Source organism: Hydra viridissima, unplaced genomic scaffold (genome assembly GCF_058129835.1).
Source record: "Hydra viridissima isolate aposymbiotic clone 2 unplaced genomic scaffold, HvirCarnegie_v1 scaffold_2, whole genome shotgun sequence".
NCBI classification, from domain to species: domain Eukaryota; kingdom Metazoa; phylum Cnidaria; class Hydrozoa; order Anthoathecata; family Hydridae; genus Hydra; species Hydra viridissima.
The window spans coordinates 8,858,880-8,874,608 of NW_028324301.1; the positions used below are offsets into that span (position 1 = coordinate 8,858,880).

At 30.5% G+C, this 15,729-nt stretch overlaps 1 protein-coding gene and 1 pseudogene across 2 annotated transcripts; both read right to left on the reverse strand.

Moving 5' to 3' along the window:
* Positions 1 to 1,870: 1,870 nt before the first annotated feature.
* On the reverse strand, positions 1,871 to 11,136 carry LOC149891784 (uncharacterized; annotated as a pseudogene). The gene is made up of 7 exons (XR_016450342.1): positions 11,041 to 11,136; positions 3,991 to 4,193; positions 3,626 to 3,848; positions 3,404 to 3,520; positions 3,148 to 3,327; positions 2,964 to 3,067; positions 1,871 to 2,138 (listed from the first exon to the last, which is right to left on the reverse strand). The product of XR_016450342.1 is annotated as an uncharacterized LOC149891784 (transcript).
* Positions 4,483 to 11,142, reverse strand: LOC145186522 (uncharacterized). The gene is made up of 4 exons (XM_090080680.1): positions 11,065 to 11,142; positions 7,533 to 7,928; positions 6,128 to 6,633; positions 4,483 to 5,940 (listed from the first exon to the last, which is right to left on the reverse strand). The coding sequence occupies exons 3-4, from the start codon at positions 6,248 to 6,250 to the stop codon at positions 4,528 to 4,530; spliced, it is 1,536 nt and encodes a 511-aa protein (XP_089936806.1). The 5' UTR covers positions 6,251 to 6,633; positions 7,533 to 7,928; positions 11,065 to 11,142; the 3' UTR covers positions 4,483 to 4,527.
* Positions 11,143 to 15,729: the final 4,587 nt, after the last annotated feature.

Consider the following 15,729-nt stretch of genomic DNA (forward strand, 5'->3'; position numbering starts at 1 on the left):
ATTCACGGTTCAAAAAAAATGACCTTCCACCCAACCTTTCTGACCCAGAGAAAACCTCTGGAGGGGTGATAGTACATACCTAGAGGATTAAAAAATCATTCACACAAAATCAGGCATTGGAGTCCGAGCTGGAAAAATGCATTTAAAGATTAAGCTAATATTGTTGATATACGCAAATCTTAAGATTGCTCAATTTAGTTATGAAAAGGGGGCTTTTGATCTCAAATTACATATTTTGACAAATATATTAAATATGCATAAATTAATGGGAAAATAAAAATAATTTACAATTTTTAAAAACTAAATATTTTTTATTCTAAAAAGATGAAAAAAGCGCAAATAATAGATATTAATTTGATCTTCAAATATGTTTGCTGATCAGGTTCTCTTTGTATTGAGGATGACCAGAAGAACGTTTAAATCTTTGCCAGTGATGCTTGAATTCATGGTGCAGAGCCTCTGTTGCTTTTTCACTGAAGACTCATAGAGAGCACTTTTGCCGGTTGATGAAATGTCTAATGCGGTGGAAAACTGCATGGACCTTGGGTGTAATTAAAACTGCTGGGAGAGCAATATATTATTCTTGGAAACTTTGACTTTTTTTCTGAATATTTGTGCCCAAATCATTGCGAAAACAAGACTCAACAACAGCATTGAACTTTTGGAAATTATCAACATAGCCAAACACTCTAAATGCAGATTCACTTCATACAAGTTGTTGGAGCAAATCAATGTTTTTCAGTAACCTTCTGCATTCTGGTCCTACAAACTGACTCCAATTTTAGAGTGTGGTCTTGATGTTAAGTCCAACTAACCACTTGTTAGCATTTGGCCATGCCTCTTTGAGTGATTTTAGGAGATGATTTACTACCCCTAGCAATAGATGCAGTTCCATGGAGGGGGGAGGGGGGAATTAGATTTATTATTAGAGTACCATCTAGTGAGCCAATCAGTGAAGAATTAATGGTGTTGTTAAAATTCTTTACTAATTTGCCCTCTCCACCAGAGGTGATGAAACCTTTAAAGTCTTTCCTGATTAACCAAAGGGTTCTGGGAAATCCTAAGTTTACTATGTCCTTGGGTGCGAACTTGAATGTGATTGAATCTCACAAATAATGTTAGCAAGTTTCTACACTAATCGGCATTTTTTTTTTTAATTACAATAAAATTGCAATTACAATTGGCCAATATTGCCAATCGCTTGCAATGGATTGGCAATTTATTGGGCAATAATATCGCAATATATTGCAATATTGACAATAAAATTAAGTTATTATTATTGCAATATTGACAATAAAATTGCAATAAAATATAATCAATTTGACATGCACCTAGCTTTTTGAACTAATCAAACAACACAATTTAGTTGTCAAATGCGGCAGCTGTACACCCTAGTTACATAATACAATATGCAGTGTAAGACAGGGTGTGCAGAGCAACTACATTGGATCACCTGAACAATGTTTAAAATAGCATTATAAATGAGCACAAGTACATTCCTGGAGTATCTAGACAATATATCCAGCCGCAGCGCGTCAATCAGCAGCGGCAACGCGTCCAGCAGTAGCGCGTTAATCGAATAACGTCTACGAGCAGTGCGTCCAGCAGTAGCGCGTTTTACAACAGCGCTGAAAGTTTAACATTGACGTACACTTTAAATTCATATTAAATGCTAACTCTAAAAAATCAAAACGACAACAAAATTTAGAATAAAATAGATTGTGTATTTGTTTAACACAGAAATATAACACATGCACAAAATAACTCAAAACATATTGTAAACACAAAATAGCTAAAATCGCTCATGACCCCGCACCACAATAAAAACGTCACTAATTTCTTTAGTCTTTACCAAACTATTTTTTACTACTTTTATTGTCTCGGAAAAATTGATTAATACTCGCTCGAACAACACGCCAGTTGTAAGTCTTGAAAACTTTGTCCAGTGCACCTTTAACTTCCTGCACTTCTTCTTTGTCCATATGAATGCGTGCAGTTGGTCCATTTGGTTCACAAATACGCGTGCAAGCAAACTCCTTTCCAAATCGCAAAACAATAAATTTTCTTGCGAAGCAACACGGGTCTCGTTTTTGAATGTCATTTAATTTAAAAACGGCATCAAATCCAGGATACACGGTCTAAAAATTATAATACAGATGAGTTCGGATTTAGTAAACAATCTGGTTTAGTAAACTTTGTTCAATGCACGGTCAAATTAAGCTACCTAATATATGAAAATGTGCCACTAGGGTATTGACTTTTTGGTATCTCCAGTTTCCAATATAAAAAACAGATGAACTTTGGTTTGAAAGTAACTGAAAAGTCATTGGTTTTATTTAATTTTTGAAAAAGGTCACCCACCATGACCCTTAATTACACGCTGGCTCCCATATATCAGTGAATTTTCTTCTAAAGTATATCAACCTGTGTCTCAAAAGAACCAGAATTTCATAGAGATTTCAGAAATAATAGTGGTTTTAAATAAAAATAAATTGATTAAATTTTATATATAAAAACAATTATCTAAAACTTGAAAAGGTCTTTTTTTATGACATTTTGTTTGCAATATTATTTCTTAAAATGTTTCAGTAGAAAATATTATGAACTTTGAAAACACTTTAAAATTCTAGTTCTTTTGAGACCCAGGTTGATATACTTTTGAAGAAAAAAAAATTCAATAATATATAGGAGCCAGTGTGTAATCAAAGGTCATGGTGGGTGACCTTTTTCAAAATTTAAATAAAACCAATGACTTTTCAGTTACTTTCAAACCAAAGTTAATCTGTTTTTTATATTGGAAACTAGAGATACCAAAAATTTACCAAAAAGTCAACACCTTAATGTGCCACCCTTTCCTGAAGCAATCAATATTTCCTTTTTTTTAATTCGGTCAATACTAGCTAGTGCTGCACTCATTGGATGAGCTTTTTCCAACTAAATTACAAAAATTAAATTTGACTTACATTATCATTAATAGTTTCATTTTCTATTGGGTGTAAAATTTCAGCCAGAAGTTTGTTGGTCTTCCTTTGTTCAACGAGAAGTTTCTTTTGTTCAACCAAAATTGCTAATGTTAAAAACAATAGAGTACTTCTATGTACAAGCACAATATGGTAGAGCTTATGCAAATACAGTATTTTAACTAACCTTCTAAACAAGACAGACTGCTCAACTTTGGTGTACCACAGTGTTTGGTTTTGGGAGCATCATTATCAACATTGTCATCAAGCATGTCAAGCTTGCGCTTTTCCAAAGCCATAATCTCTACTTCACTTTTTTTAGACGATCCTTTTTGATAGTTTGAAACTGATGCAAAGGAGTCTGATTCTATAAATGAAACGAACAATAAAAATATATTCAAGAAAGTACATCAACGAAATTGTAATAATATTATTAAAATAACCTGAAGAATGGTCTTCATTAACGCGTTTTTTTTTCAGCACCTTTGATTTAGGAGTCAAATTGTATTTAGGTCCATTTAGGCCTATACGTTCTGTGACTGGTGCCATATTGTCTGAATCTATAGAAAAATACAAGAACAATTAAAAGTTGTAGTTACATACACAGAATAGTAAATTCATAACAAAATTAATATAATATTATACTTGTAATTGTCACAAGTTACCTGAAGATGGGTCTTCATTATGTTTTCTTTTTCCCACAGCATTGCCTTCAATATAATTGAGGGCAAACTTACTCACTTCATCACTGCTAGGATTTTCGTCACCAAATTCATCCATAAAGTTATCCAATGACGTTTCAAATTTACAACATTGGGTAATAGACCCCTTATATATTATGACAGCTGAATGTTGTTTATTTGCAATGAATACATTCACTACATTTTTCTGTTAAGTAAAAAAACATTAGATTTATTTATCTACATCAATTTTTTCAACATCTTTAAAAAGTGGGCTTATATTTTAGGGTGGACTTTAATTAAAGTATATAGGGTAATTGTCATCTGTAGTTGTATTTTAATGCACTTACCACTTGAAACTCAAGGCATTCAACGGATAAATAATGCTTAAAAAGTGTATTTGAAAGTGATATAGGAGGTGTATGACGCTCATGCTTCTCACAGTCCTTGTACCATAAAAGAACAAATGTTGAAGAAAGCTTTTGAGTGTCTACAAAATCCAATTTCTTGGTTCTATTTCTACCAGGATAAGCCATTATTTAATAATATAAACCTATGAAAAAAATTAAAAACAACACAATCAAGATAGCTTTACAAAGTTATCAAAATATAAAATTTATAAAAAAAAACTTGCTTGTACAAAATTTATAAAAATGTTTTTGTATTAAATGCTTGCATAATTTTTATAAAAATAATTTGTTAATATTGTAAATTATTATTAAAACATTATGTAAATTTTTATGTAAAATATTATGTAAAATTTTTATGTAAAATATTATGTAAAGTTTTATAAAATTAATTTGTAAATTTGTATAAAATGATTGTATAAAAAAACACACATGCATGGTTTATTTGTTTGTTTATCACAAAAATTACATTTAGCCACCCTAAGCATATTCAAAAAGTTCTTTCAATGGTGTTAAAATTATTACTTCTTTTGTGAGTAGTTTACTTTTAATTAATATGCATTTGCAAACTAGATTGTCAGCTGGAATAACAACAATATTTTGTGTTTGTTCAACAATAAAAAATAAGTCATCATCAATGTTAACTTTCACATTTCCAATCATATCACCAAAAGTAGATACTAACTTGCATTCCACATTTAATAGTTGTAACTGAACATGTATAACATTGTCAACTAAAGGAAAATCCAATATGATACCAAACTTATTATGTCCAAATTGACAAGTGTAGCTGTTATGTTTGCCATAAGTTTTTGAATGATAAACAATACCATGTTTTAACAATTTGCCAGGATTTAGCAATTGCAATTCTTCCTGTTCACTAATGCCAATATTTAATGCTTGACAAATTTCAGATTTTTTAGGATGATCTGTTGTTTGCAAAAAACAAGAAGCTGTTTTGAAGTCAAGAAATTTTTGCACAATCTGCTGTGGGTGACCATGTGTTCCTTTCATCATTTTTTTATAATTACTAAGCCGAGCTTCAAAACAAAACATTGAGTAATTTGTCACACTTCCATGCATTTTAATAATATCGCTAACATGACCAAGTAGATGAACATTGATAGTATTCATATATAAAGGAAGCAACTCAGACAATGATTTTTGATAAAAATTAAACAGCTGGCTAATAACTGATACTTTATCTAAACATATTTCACTGCTTGACAAGCGCATGCCAATTACTAGAGAATAGATCATCATCATGCAGTCAGGATTCAAATATGGCAGAAAATATGGAACTGCTAAGTATAAAATAAAGTTTTTAAAGTCATGGCCTTTCCAATGTATAAATGATTTAATAGTTGGTGGCTTAGGCATATTATGTGGCATTTTTTGATCAGCAAGTAAGATTTCCAGAGCATTTAATTTTGCAGCACTACCAATAAAAAATGCTTCATGTTTATTGATAACAGAAAATAAACAAATTAAAAGTTTTTTTGAGCAATTTTCGTAAAACAGATGTAACACATCAATAAGTATCATATCTGGCACTTTAACAAATGACATTTCACTAAAGATATTCAAGCCTTTAATTCCAAATACAGATACTTTTGATTTTTCAGCTAATCTAGCATATTTGGCATACATTTCAGATGTTTTAAGATTATATTTTGTATCTGAATGTGAATAAATTCTTGCTGAACCATGTTTTCTTTCAATTGTTCTACCAGGATGTTCACAATAATGACATCCAAATTCACCATTATATTGCTTGTGATTGATAATTGAGGCCACTGTAGGTAAATCGAAAACCAGACCAACAATATGAATAACAACTTGGACATTGTTAATTTCAAGGGCTATTTCAAACAGTTTTTCATTAATGCACTCCTAAAAAATAGTTAGTAATATAGTAATTATGCCTAATTGTTGTTTGTTTGTTGTTTATTATCATTACTTATAGTGGTAGAATTAATTCACTGTTCCACAGCTGGAACAGTGAAAGAATTCTACCACTATAGGAAAATCAATTAACTATAATTTTAATATAAAAAATAACTATTAATAATTGATTTACCTTCAAATAAGCATGCCAATTAGGTTTTAATGATGAGAACCATAAACCAAGAAGTAATGTATTTTCAATTAGAAACCGTTTATAAGATGGTAAATCCAAAATAATTGCATGAAATGGCCACATTGTAGTCTTTTTTTTGTGTATGGTTCTCCACCATCAGTTGACATTAACAAATGAATATGTAAAACATTTTTAGATTTCATATTTTCGACAAAATTTTGTCTCGAAATTAAATCACTCTTTCGTTTACCCAATATAATTTCCATTTGATAAGATTTAATTGCTCCCAAATTTTGAGATAAAACAAGTTTCATTTGGCTAATAATATCCAATATAAAGATATGTGATGAACAATGAAGATTTAGTTTACATGTGTCAACTAAAGCTGTGCAGCAATCATGACAATAATATGTATGGGTTGGTTCAGTATGGGAGAATACATTTTTTTTAACAAATCTACGAATCATTTTAAGAGATGAAGGTACGTCTTCTACACACTGGAAAATCTATAAAAAAAAAATTAAAACTTTAAAAGTATAGCTATTGAAGTTTTACCAACCAACCCAGGCCCCAACCTTAGTTGAAATGAAAATAAGACTAGACAGTAATGTAGAATGTTCCTAATTAAAAGACTCTCTACTTATGCCAATTTTCTCAGACTTTTTTTACAAATTATTGGCAATGTGCACCATTTCTGATGGTAGCCAGAGCTAAACTGCCAGAGCAGCATTTTTTGCAGTGCATTACTTGATATGGCAGGCTCAAAGACTAGTCTGAATAGACTGGCTGTATCCATTTTTAATGTAAATGGAGAATTTTAGAATAAAGCCATGGCTAGGCTGTGCGTGCTGCAGCCTAAGCAAATAAATTGACTAAATCCTTTCATGGAACCATTGCAATAATTAGGAAGAGAGAATGTTAACTTTAAGACTTTTTATAAATCTTCAAATATAGCAACTTTCCATGTTTAGCGACTTTAAATAAATTTATGTATTTTTACAAAATTTTTTATTTATTTGATGTTGTTAATTTAGGTAATTATTAATTGATGTCATTTTATTTTTGGTGTACAAAATTGTTATTACCTTATAAATTTTTTTTTTTTTTTGGTGTATTGGTAAAAATTAAATAAATTTTGGCGTTGTTGATATATATTCTGTGAAAAAAAAAAAAAAAATATGGAATGCACCCTGGTTCAGGTTTTCAGTGGCATTTGTCTGCCCAAGACAATAAATGCATTTTGTTTTTGTAATTTTTTAAAATTATGCCAATAAACTAAAAATAACTTTTAGGGCCTGAGAACACTAAAATAACCCACTTTTCAGGCCATTCAATAAATAAATATACAAAATATTTTTATTTAATTGTAATTTTATTAAGTCTCTAAGCTTGAACAGTAGCTTACCTATTACAGAAAATTTTTGGAATAAAAGTCACTAAACTTGAAGATGTCTGAGTTTTAAAATATTTTAATCAAGGGCCAAGTTGGTTGGTAATTTCATTAGCTTGGCAATATTCATTTACAAGTACATCGCACATTGTAGGCTACATTTTACATACCAGCAAAGTCTTCAAAAAACGATCAAATGCGATTTCAGTCAATGAATTGCTAATCATTAAATACAATAAGGTTAAAGACATAAACGTTTTGTTGGTAAGTGGATCAAATAAAGAATTTTCAAATGGATTACAACTAAAAAACTGAAACATGGAAGCTTTTGATTCTTCCTCAGGCTCAGATACTACAATTTCTTCTGTTTCGTGGGTAAATCTACCATTGTTAACATTATCATCCGTATCGCTACCGTCGCACAGTGACTCAGAACGATAAAAAAACGGTAAAAATTAAATAAAATTTGACATAAATCGTAAATCAATAATGTTATATATCAAAATAATAATTTTTGGGTCAAAGATTTCAAATTTATTAATAAATTTTTTTTTTATGCGTAGCTTCGACGCGTATAACGCGCGCTTATGCGCGTATACGCGCATTTAAGGTGACTATACGCGTACAAAAATTTTTTTTTTCAAGTTTTAGAATCTTCAAGACAAACACATTATCTTGATATATTACTCTACTTGATATTTTTATAAAAATGGTTTTTAAAGGAGGTTGATACATAGAGAAAAAAAAACTGAATTTATTACATTCATTTTATTATTTACATCACAATTAATTTAATAACTTCATCTGGTAACGGTTTTCCTCGATAGCTCTTATGTTTTCTAAAAGATATGCTTGATACTTTTGGACCTGATCTTACTAGAAGGTAGTGCATCTGATTCATCATTGTATTTAACCTTGAAATTTTTGCCGTGTGCTTAAGTCTAGAATTTCTTATCTGTTTATTTAAACTCTCCAGTGCATCTTCCGAATATACCCCGACTGGTAAAGGTAATTTATGTGATATGGAAGAACTATGAAGCAGCAGTTTATGTACAGTGGGAGGCATAACATACCAGTTGTACAAACTCACTATACGTTTAGCTGTTTCAGTGCAGTATAAATCTAATTCATTGATATTAATAGAATATCCACAAGATATGGTTATGAGAATATTATGCAATCTTTCAATTATATCACAATCAACTTTAGTAATTTCAGAAAAAGCTTTACTATTTTTAAATGCTCTTCTGGCAGTATTGCCGTCATTGGTATTTCCAGACCCAGTTTTAGGCATGTCAACATATAAGCTTAACCGTTCCCTGAAGAGTTCCTGAATCTGTTTTTTTTTTAAGTCTACAGATAATTTTTCCTCAATTGTTTTTGGCTTATACTTTTTAATTTCAATTTTATAACTCAAATGAAGAATAAATTCCAAGCATTTTATCCAGCAATGCAAAGCTGAAATTCCAAGTCCCAAGGCTGACTCATTCTCAGTTTTTGCTTTTAATAAATCAATATTGTTCATTTCGTTGGGTTTAGCATTGCAAACATTGCAGGATTGAGTGGATTTTGTCTCTGTAAGTGCATTAACTACTTTATTATCAAACATTGTAAGATCAACTCTATAGCTGATATTAAAGGTCACCTTTCTTCCTGCAATATCAAAAACTTTGCAAAACGTCTTTAAGGTATTTATTTGATTTTTTAGATCTGATTCTTCTTCTCTGGATAAAATTGGACTCTCTTTTTTATATTGTAGATGAAGAGGTCTACAAAAGTGACAACTTGAAGGATTTGCATTTTTCCAAATTTCGCCATCTTTTACTTTGAGCAATAAAGGCACAAAAGCTGTACTAAAAAGATTTTCTTCACTCTTAAGTTCTATACTTGTGATGCTTGTTTCAAAGTATTTCTGTTTATAAACACTTTGGCTTGATGCTCCATCAAAACCAATCTTTCCATATAAAACTCCAAATATTTCATTACCTTGACCACAATTAGGCATATCAATCATTTCAGTTATTCTACTCACAGTGTGATCTAACATGCTTTGAAGAGTACACTTTGCAGAAATTTCAGAAAAATGTATATTCTCAGGATAACATTTCAATTTTTCCACCAAAATATCGTGCAAGGTAGGATAAATATGTACATTGTGAACAAGAGCTGAGTTTCTGATCATTTGATATTGTTTATCGCTGAGATCAGTGTTCATTTTTAATGCAAGACCTTCCTCTACACTCATAATGATGGGAAAGGTTTTATCCAAAGTTTTATCAACTTTTTCTATCTCTAAAAGATTTGAGATATTGTTTTTTAAAAAAGAAGCTTTTTTTTTTTCTCCAGCAGCATTTGCACTTTTTGCAGAAGCTAAAAATAGAGCTTCATGATGTTCAGTGGCGAGTTCTTTTATTTTTTTTCTTTTGCTTTGCTCTCCAAGAACATCCCATTGCTTATGGGGCCTTCCAGAACCAAAATGACAATTTTTATTGTTCATAAGGTTTCTTTGAAGCCAACGATTTTCTTTTTGTATAAATGTATCATAATTTTGTCCACATTGTGTTAGTTTTCTCTTCACCTTTGAAATAAATATAACTAAAGCAACCTTTACTTTATTTAAGTTTTCTTTGCGAATTTCTTCAGTATTTTTTATTTCATTAAGTAAATCCTTCCATAACCTTAATTTATCCACTCCTAGTTCACGTATCTTTGGGATAAGATCTAATCTTTTCATTGTTATTGTTTTTAAGAACCATCAATATAATAAAACTAATAAATCAGAAACATTTTAAATTACATTATATATTTTTTTACTTTACACTGTTTAAAATTTTATTTTGTAATGGCTTTAACAATTGTCACATTGTTACATCCTGTAATAACACTATTTTACTAAGTTAACTTTATATTACAGGAAATACTAAAGTTGTTCAGTCAAGCTTTTTCAAACATGTTGTACCTATCAAATAATAAATACTTTTAAAAATGGCGGAAAACGAGGTTTTTAAGTGTTTATCAACATTTTTATTTCTTTAATAACTTCCAATACCGCAAGAGACCGCAGTAATCCCTTTATAATTTAAAAGTAGAAATGTTAATTAACTAGAAAAAATGTATATATTTTTGGAACTCGGTGGAACATTTTTTTAGCTGATATATAAACAGAAAAAATACAATTACTTGCAACCTTTTTTTAGAAAAGTCTTTAAATTTTAACAAAAAAATTAGACTTTTTTTTACTTTTGAGTAAAGTTGAAACATATAGAGCCAAAAGATTATCTTTAAAATAAATATGCACTTTTATTTAAATTAAAAATACTCTATTTTAGTTAAATAAAAATCTCACATTTTTCAGATTTCTTTGAAAATAATATCAAATTTTTTTACTTCTTTTAACTATAAAATACAAAATAAAAGTTTTATGAAACAATTATTTATACTTTTGAAATAAAAAATTATTGCAATTTAATATTATTTAAAAAAGGGCACTTAACTTATAGAAAAGTTGTGAGGGGTTTATTACCATTTTTTTGCTGTTTTGAGTCACTGTGCGTCGGACTGAGAACTACTTTTAATGATGTCCTCTTCAGAAGACGTAGACTCAGCTGTAGAGTGTAAAATTCTTCTTTCGTACTTTCTATTAAAAAAGTTTCGTTTCATTGCGCAAATAAAATTTTAACAAATTTTCCAACCAGACAGGTTCGTTCCGCGCATGTACAAAACGCCACTTTGAACATTAAAATCATTCAAAGTCGTTAAAACCGATAAAAATAATTCCACATTAACTTGCAATAAATCCATATTATACAGTTGCAATAATATTGCAATAATATTGTAATATTTTAACAACAACCTTGTTACTGCTTATTAACACATTAAACGTATGTAAAACAAAAAAATGACAAGGGTAATTAGAAAAGCATCGGAATTATTTTTATTTAAGTGCATTTAAATTACATTTAAAAACACATTGCATTTGTCAAATTTTGTTGCATTTTTAGTTGTCAATTTATTGAGCAATTTGTAGCAATTTTAATTGAAAACGCAATAATATTGCAATATGTTGTAATATAACGCAATATATGTTGATCAGTGTAGTCACAGGAAAAGAAGATGTGTAAACCTTTACTTTTATCAAGTCAAAGGTCAGCCTAACATTATCATGTTTCTGTGAGTTCTTCACACACAGCAAGTAGCAGTTGTTGTTTCACACAAGAACCTTTTGAGTTTTGTTCAGTCGAAAACCTTCTTTTGTGCAGTTGAGAAAAGTTCTCCAGGTCTATAACACCCAAATTGACTTTGAGAAAACCACCTTCTCCAGCAATCTCTAGCTTTGGGAGATTGTTTTATGAAATGCTTCTCGTTAGGATGGTTTATTCAAGAAGGAATTTGACATTTGAGCAATGAGCAAAAACCCTGACGAAACAGACCCTTTTCCAGAAGATAGTTAAATGCCAGTGGATTTAAACTCTTCTGAAAGTTGTTTTCCAAAAGAATGGAAATTTGCTGCAAAATTTTTCTCCACTATACGAGTCTGTGACACACCATTTAGATTAGTTGCTAACTTGTTTATTCCCACATTAGGCCAAAGGTCTGTGTTCGTTTAAATTTTAGCAAAGCTCAAAGCAGCAAGGCATCATTTTTCTGTTAAGAGACGTCTGGATTTAGCTGAAGATATAACTGACACTGCAACATTCTCAGCTGCAACTCTGTCTTTTGTTGAGACTTCTAACAAGTTTTTGTGCAGGCTGGATTTTGTGCAGACATGAGAAATACCTCATCCAACAACAGAGAAGCACTTCACACATCTTTTCTCTGTAACAATTTGTGAATTGGGGGTCTGGTCTGGAGATAAAGCTTTCTTGCAGGTCAGGCTCTGCTTTTCCTGATAGTCGTGCAGTAGAGAAAATTTTGCAATCACAGGATGTTGATCTTGTAAGTGTTTTGACACTGATTGAATTGAAATCAAATAATTGGGGAAGTGTGGCTTTTTGACACTTTTCATGTCTTTTAAGGGTAGATCGATAAGCCTTACAAATTCCACATTGCACTCTCAAATCCTGGAAGTCAATTTGTTTCTGTAGAATGTTTTTGACCCTTCCCATAATATCACTTGTGAGCGCTCTTTATGCCTTATTGAGGCAAAGAAAAAAAAAAACTAATTTTCTATTTTCATCATGGTTTTTTGCCTTATTTGGCATTTTTGATCTTTGAGAATTATGTTTCTAAATAATTAAATACAAGAAGCTTTTATTGACAATAAATAGATGATAAGTTTTTGAAAGATTAGAAATGCGCTTTTTCCCAGATTTTTCTGCTAAACGAATTGAAACGGTTAAATACTTGTAAAACTGGTGGCAACGAGATTTTAGGCTGTTGTTATATGGTACAAAATTTTAGGTTGTTGCTATGCATTTATTAATTACCAATGTGCAATACATAAAAAAAACAATTTTATGGTCTAATGGACAAGTATGAATTACTCTGAGCAAGGCAAAATTATACTCTTTTTAGAATAAAAAAAAGACTAGCTCTAATGCACTCTTGGAACAAAATCATTTTGTAAAAAACATTTAATTTGTTTTCTTAGTATTTTCATGTTATAGTGGAAATATTAATGCTTTAAATTGATATTTGGGTTAAAAATATAATTTGTAAATTAAAGTATTTTTTCAAAAATGTCATATTGATTGATTTGAAGAGAGGTCTAAATGTGCATTTTATGCTGAATCTTTAAATGCATTTTTCTCTCTCAGACGCCGATTCCTGATTTCGGGGAAATGATTTTTTTTAATCCTCTAGGTATGTACTATTACCCCTCCAGAGGTTTTCTCTGGGTCAGAAAGGTTGAGTGGAAGATCATTTTTTTGAACAGTGCACTACTTTGCATTGGCTTTTGGTTACCTGTTAATGACAAATAATAACAAATAAAGTACAACTGCTAAATCAGTCTTTTTAAAAAAATCGAATTTTATAGAAATTTTTAAAATAGAACGCAAACGTTTATGTTGTGACAAGTTTATTTCAAGCAAAAATTTGTTATTTTTGAGAAATGAGTTTAACGGATTTAATCGCATAGTAATACACCACTGTCTTAAAAGGTTGAAACAAAACAATACAAGGTATGTAAATTATCACAATTTTTTTTTCCCGAAATCTTATAACTTTGTAGGTCTAAACATATGAATTATATGAAATTCGATATATTTCAAATGTCTGATATAGAAATTTGTATTTTATTCATTACTAACGGAAAAAGAAAACGACATGCAAAAAATATTTTAAAAAAAGAGACTAATCCTTTACTTGCTGAGACTAATCCTTTACTTGCTGAGACTGACCCCTAACTTCTTTATGCGATCATGCTATGAATGTAGTAACACATATTCATACATAATGTACTTTAGCTACATGCAATCGTTAGTCTAATTACTATGCATTCGCTTTAAAATTTATCCTGAATACCAGAGCTATCAGAGGGAGAAAATGTGAATGTTTCATTTTAAGACATTGTGTGCAAAATGTTTAAAACATGTTAGAACAAATTAGAATTCATCCAACCATTTTTTTGTGCATGACAAACTAATTCAGTGTGAGAATGGTCCATAAACTCATTTTTTGAAAAAAATGCTGCCAGCATATTTGTCAATTACTGATTGCAAAATTTCAACAAACTTAGAGACCGCAGATCTATTTTTTAAAAAGACTGATGTACGAATGTTGATGAAGAAAATTACGCATCAAAATTTTGTGCTTCAAAATTAAATTGATGTTGAAGGCTATTTCAAGCTGCAAAATCAAATGTTTAACATTGAAGCTGGTTATATGTTACTGCAAAGTATCTAATCTCCATTTCAATTACATACTCAGGTAATAATTTTTTCAATTACATACTCAGCTAATAATTTGTGCTAACATGGTTTAGGGAATGAGGAAAACACGAGCTGCTTCTCTTAGCGATAGTTCTATATTACAAACTTTCTTTACAGATTCAATCATACTTTCTCTGAGCCAAGTGCATCGAAATGTCTTTTCTTGTTTCATTTTTTTCCAAAAGTAAATCAGACAACTGATTAGCCTATAGCTAGCTTATTCTTTAATCGTTATTTAATTCTATTATACAAATAAATAAAAATTTAAGAATTAGCTAGCTAAAAGCTAATAATGGCTTTATACAACTTATCTTAAGAAGGGAAATGGTCCCAAACTATGAAATATAGATGTCCCTTCATAGGCAACGTACATAGAGAAGATATTCTCATGTTATCAAGTGTTATCGTAAATACTAGAATATTTTTCTGTTGTAATTTTTGACCCAGCAATAAATAAAATTTCAATCTGCTTTGGAAAATGAGAAAAATTAGAGAGCACAGCCCAAACTATTGCAACAACTACAAACATTTTTAAAGTAGTTTTCTATTGGCAGGAATGTAGTTTGGAAAAAAGGACAATATTTAACTTCCTATGAGCAAAAGTTTAAAATAACTTTGCAAAATATCAATATAAATTTAACCATAAAGACCAGAATTCTTTTATACTGTATTAAAATGATCGTAGCAAACCCTATTCGACCCTTAATAGCCCTTCCCTAGGGTATGGTTCCTAAAAGCCCCTTTCACTGTCTTTTGTATAATATTAAACTAATCAATATTAATTAACAGATTTAAAATTTCATCAAAAAATTTTCTCGTCTAAAAGTTACGACCTTTTAAGTAAATTTAGGAAGTAAATGGGAGGAATTTTAAACTTTACACGGTTATAAATTTTAAACAAACAATGAAATTCAAAATCTTTCGATGATTTTTGATCTAGTTTGTAATAGAACAAAAAAAAAATTATTTAAGAAGATGTAATTCAAGGAAGGGGGTAATTCAGTGGCGTACCGAAGGTGGGGCGGTGGGGGGCGGTCCGCCCCAGGCCCCGTCTGGGAGTAGGCCCCCAAATGTTAATACAATTTATATTTTTTTTACTTCAGCCGGATTTTACTTCACCGTGACTGTTTTGCAGGCCCTCCGCGAAGCTTCCTCCCCCACACCCGCGAGTACTAATAAATAGATTTGCCCGCCCTACCTACGAGTCTATGGTTCATGATGGTTCAGGCAGACTGACGGATGTTTATGTTATTTCGTTAATGTGATTATTATACTCTATCATTCAGTACCTCAATAATTCGAGAGCAAATCACGTCTTCAGTTTGTCATCACCAAGTTAC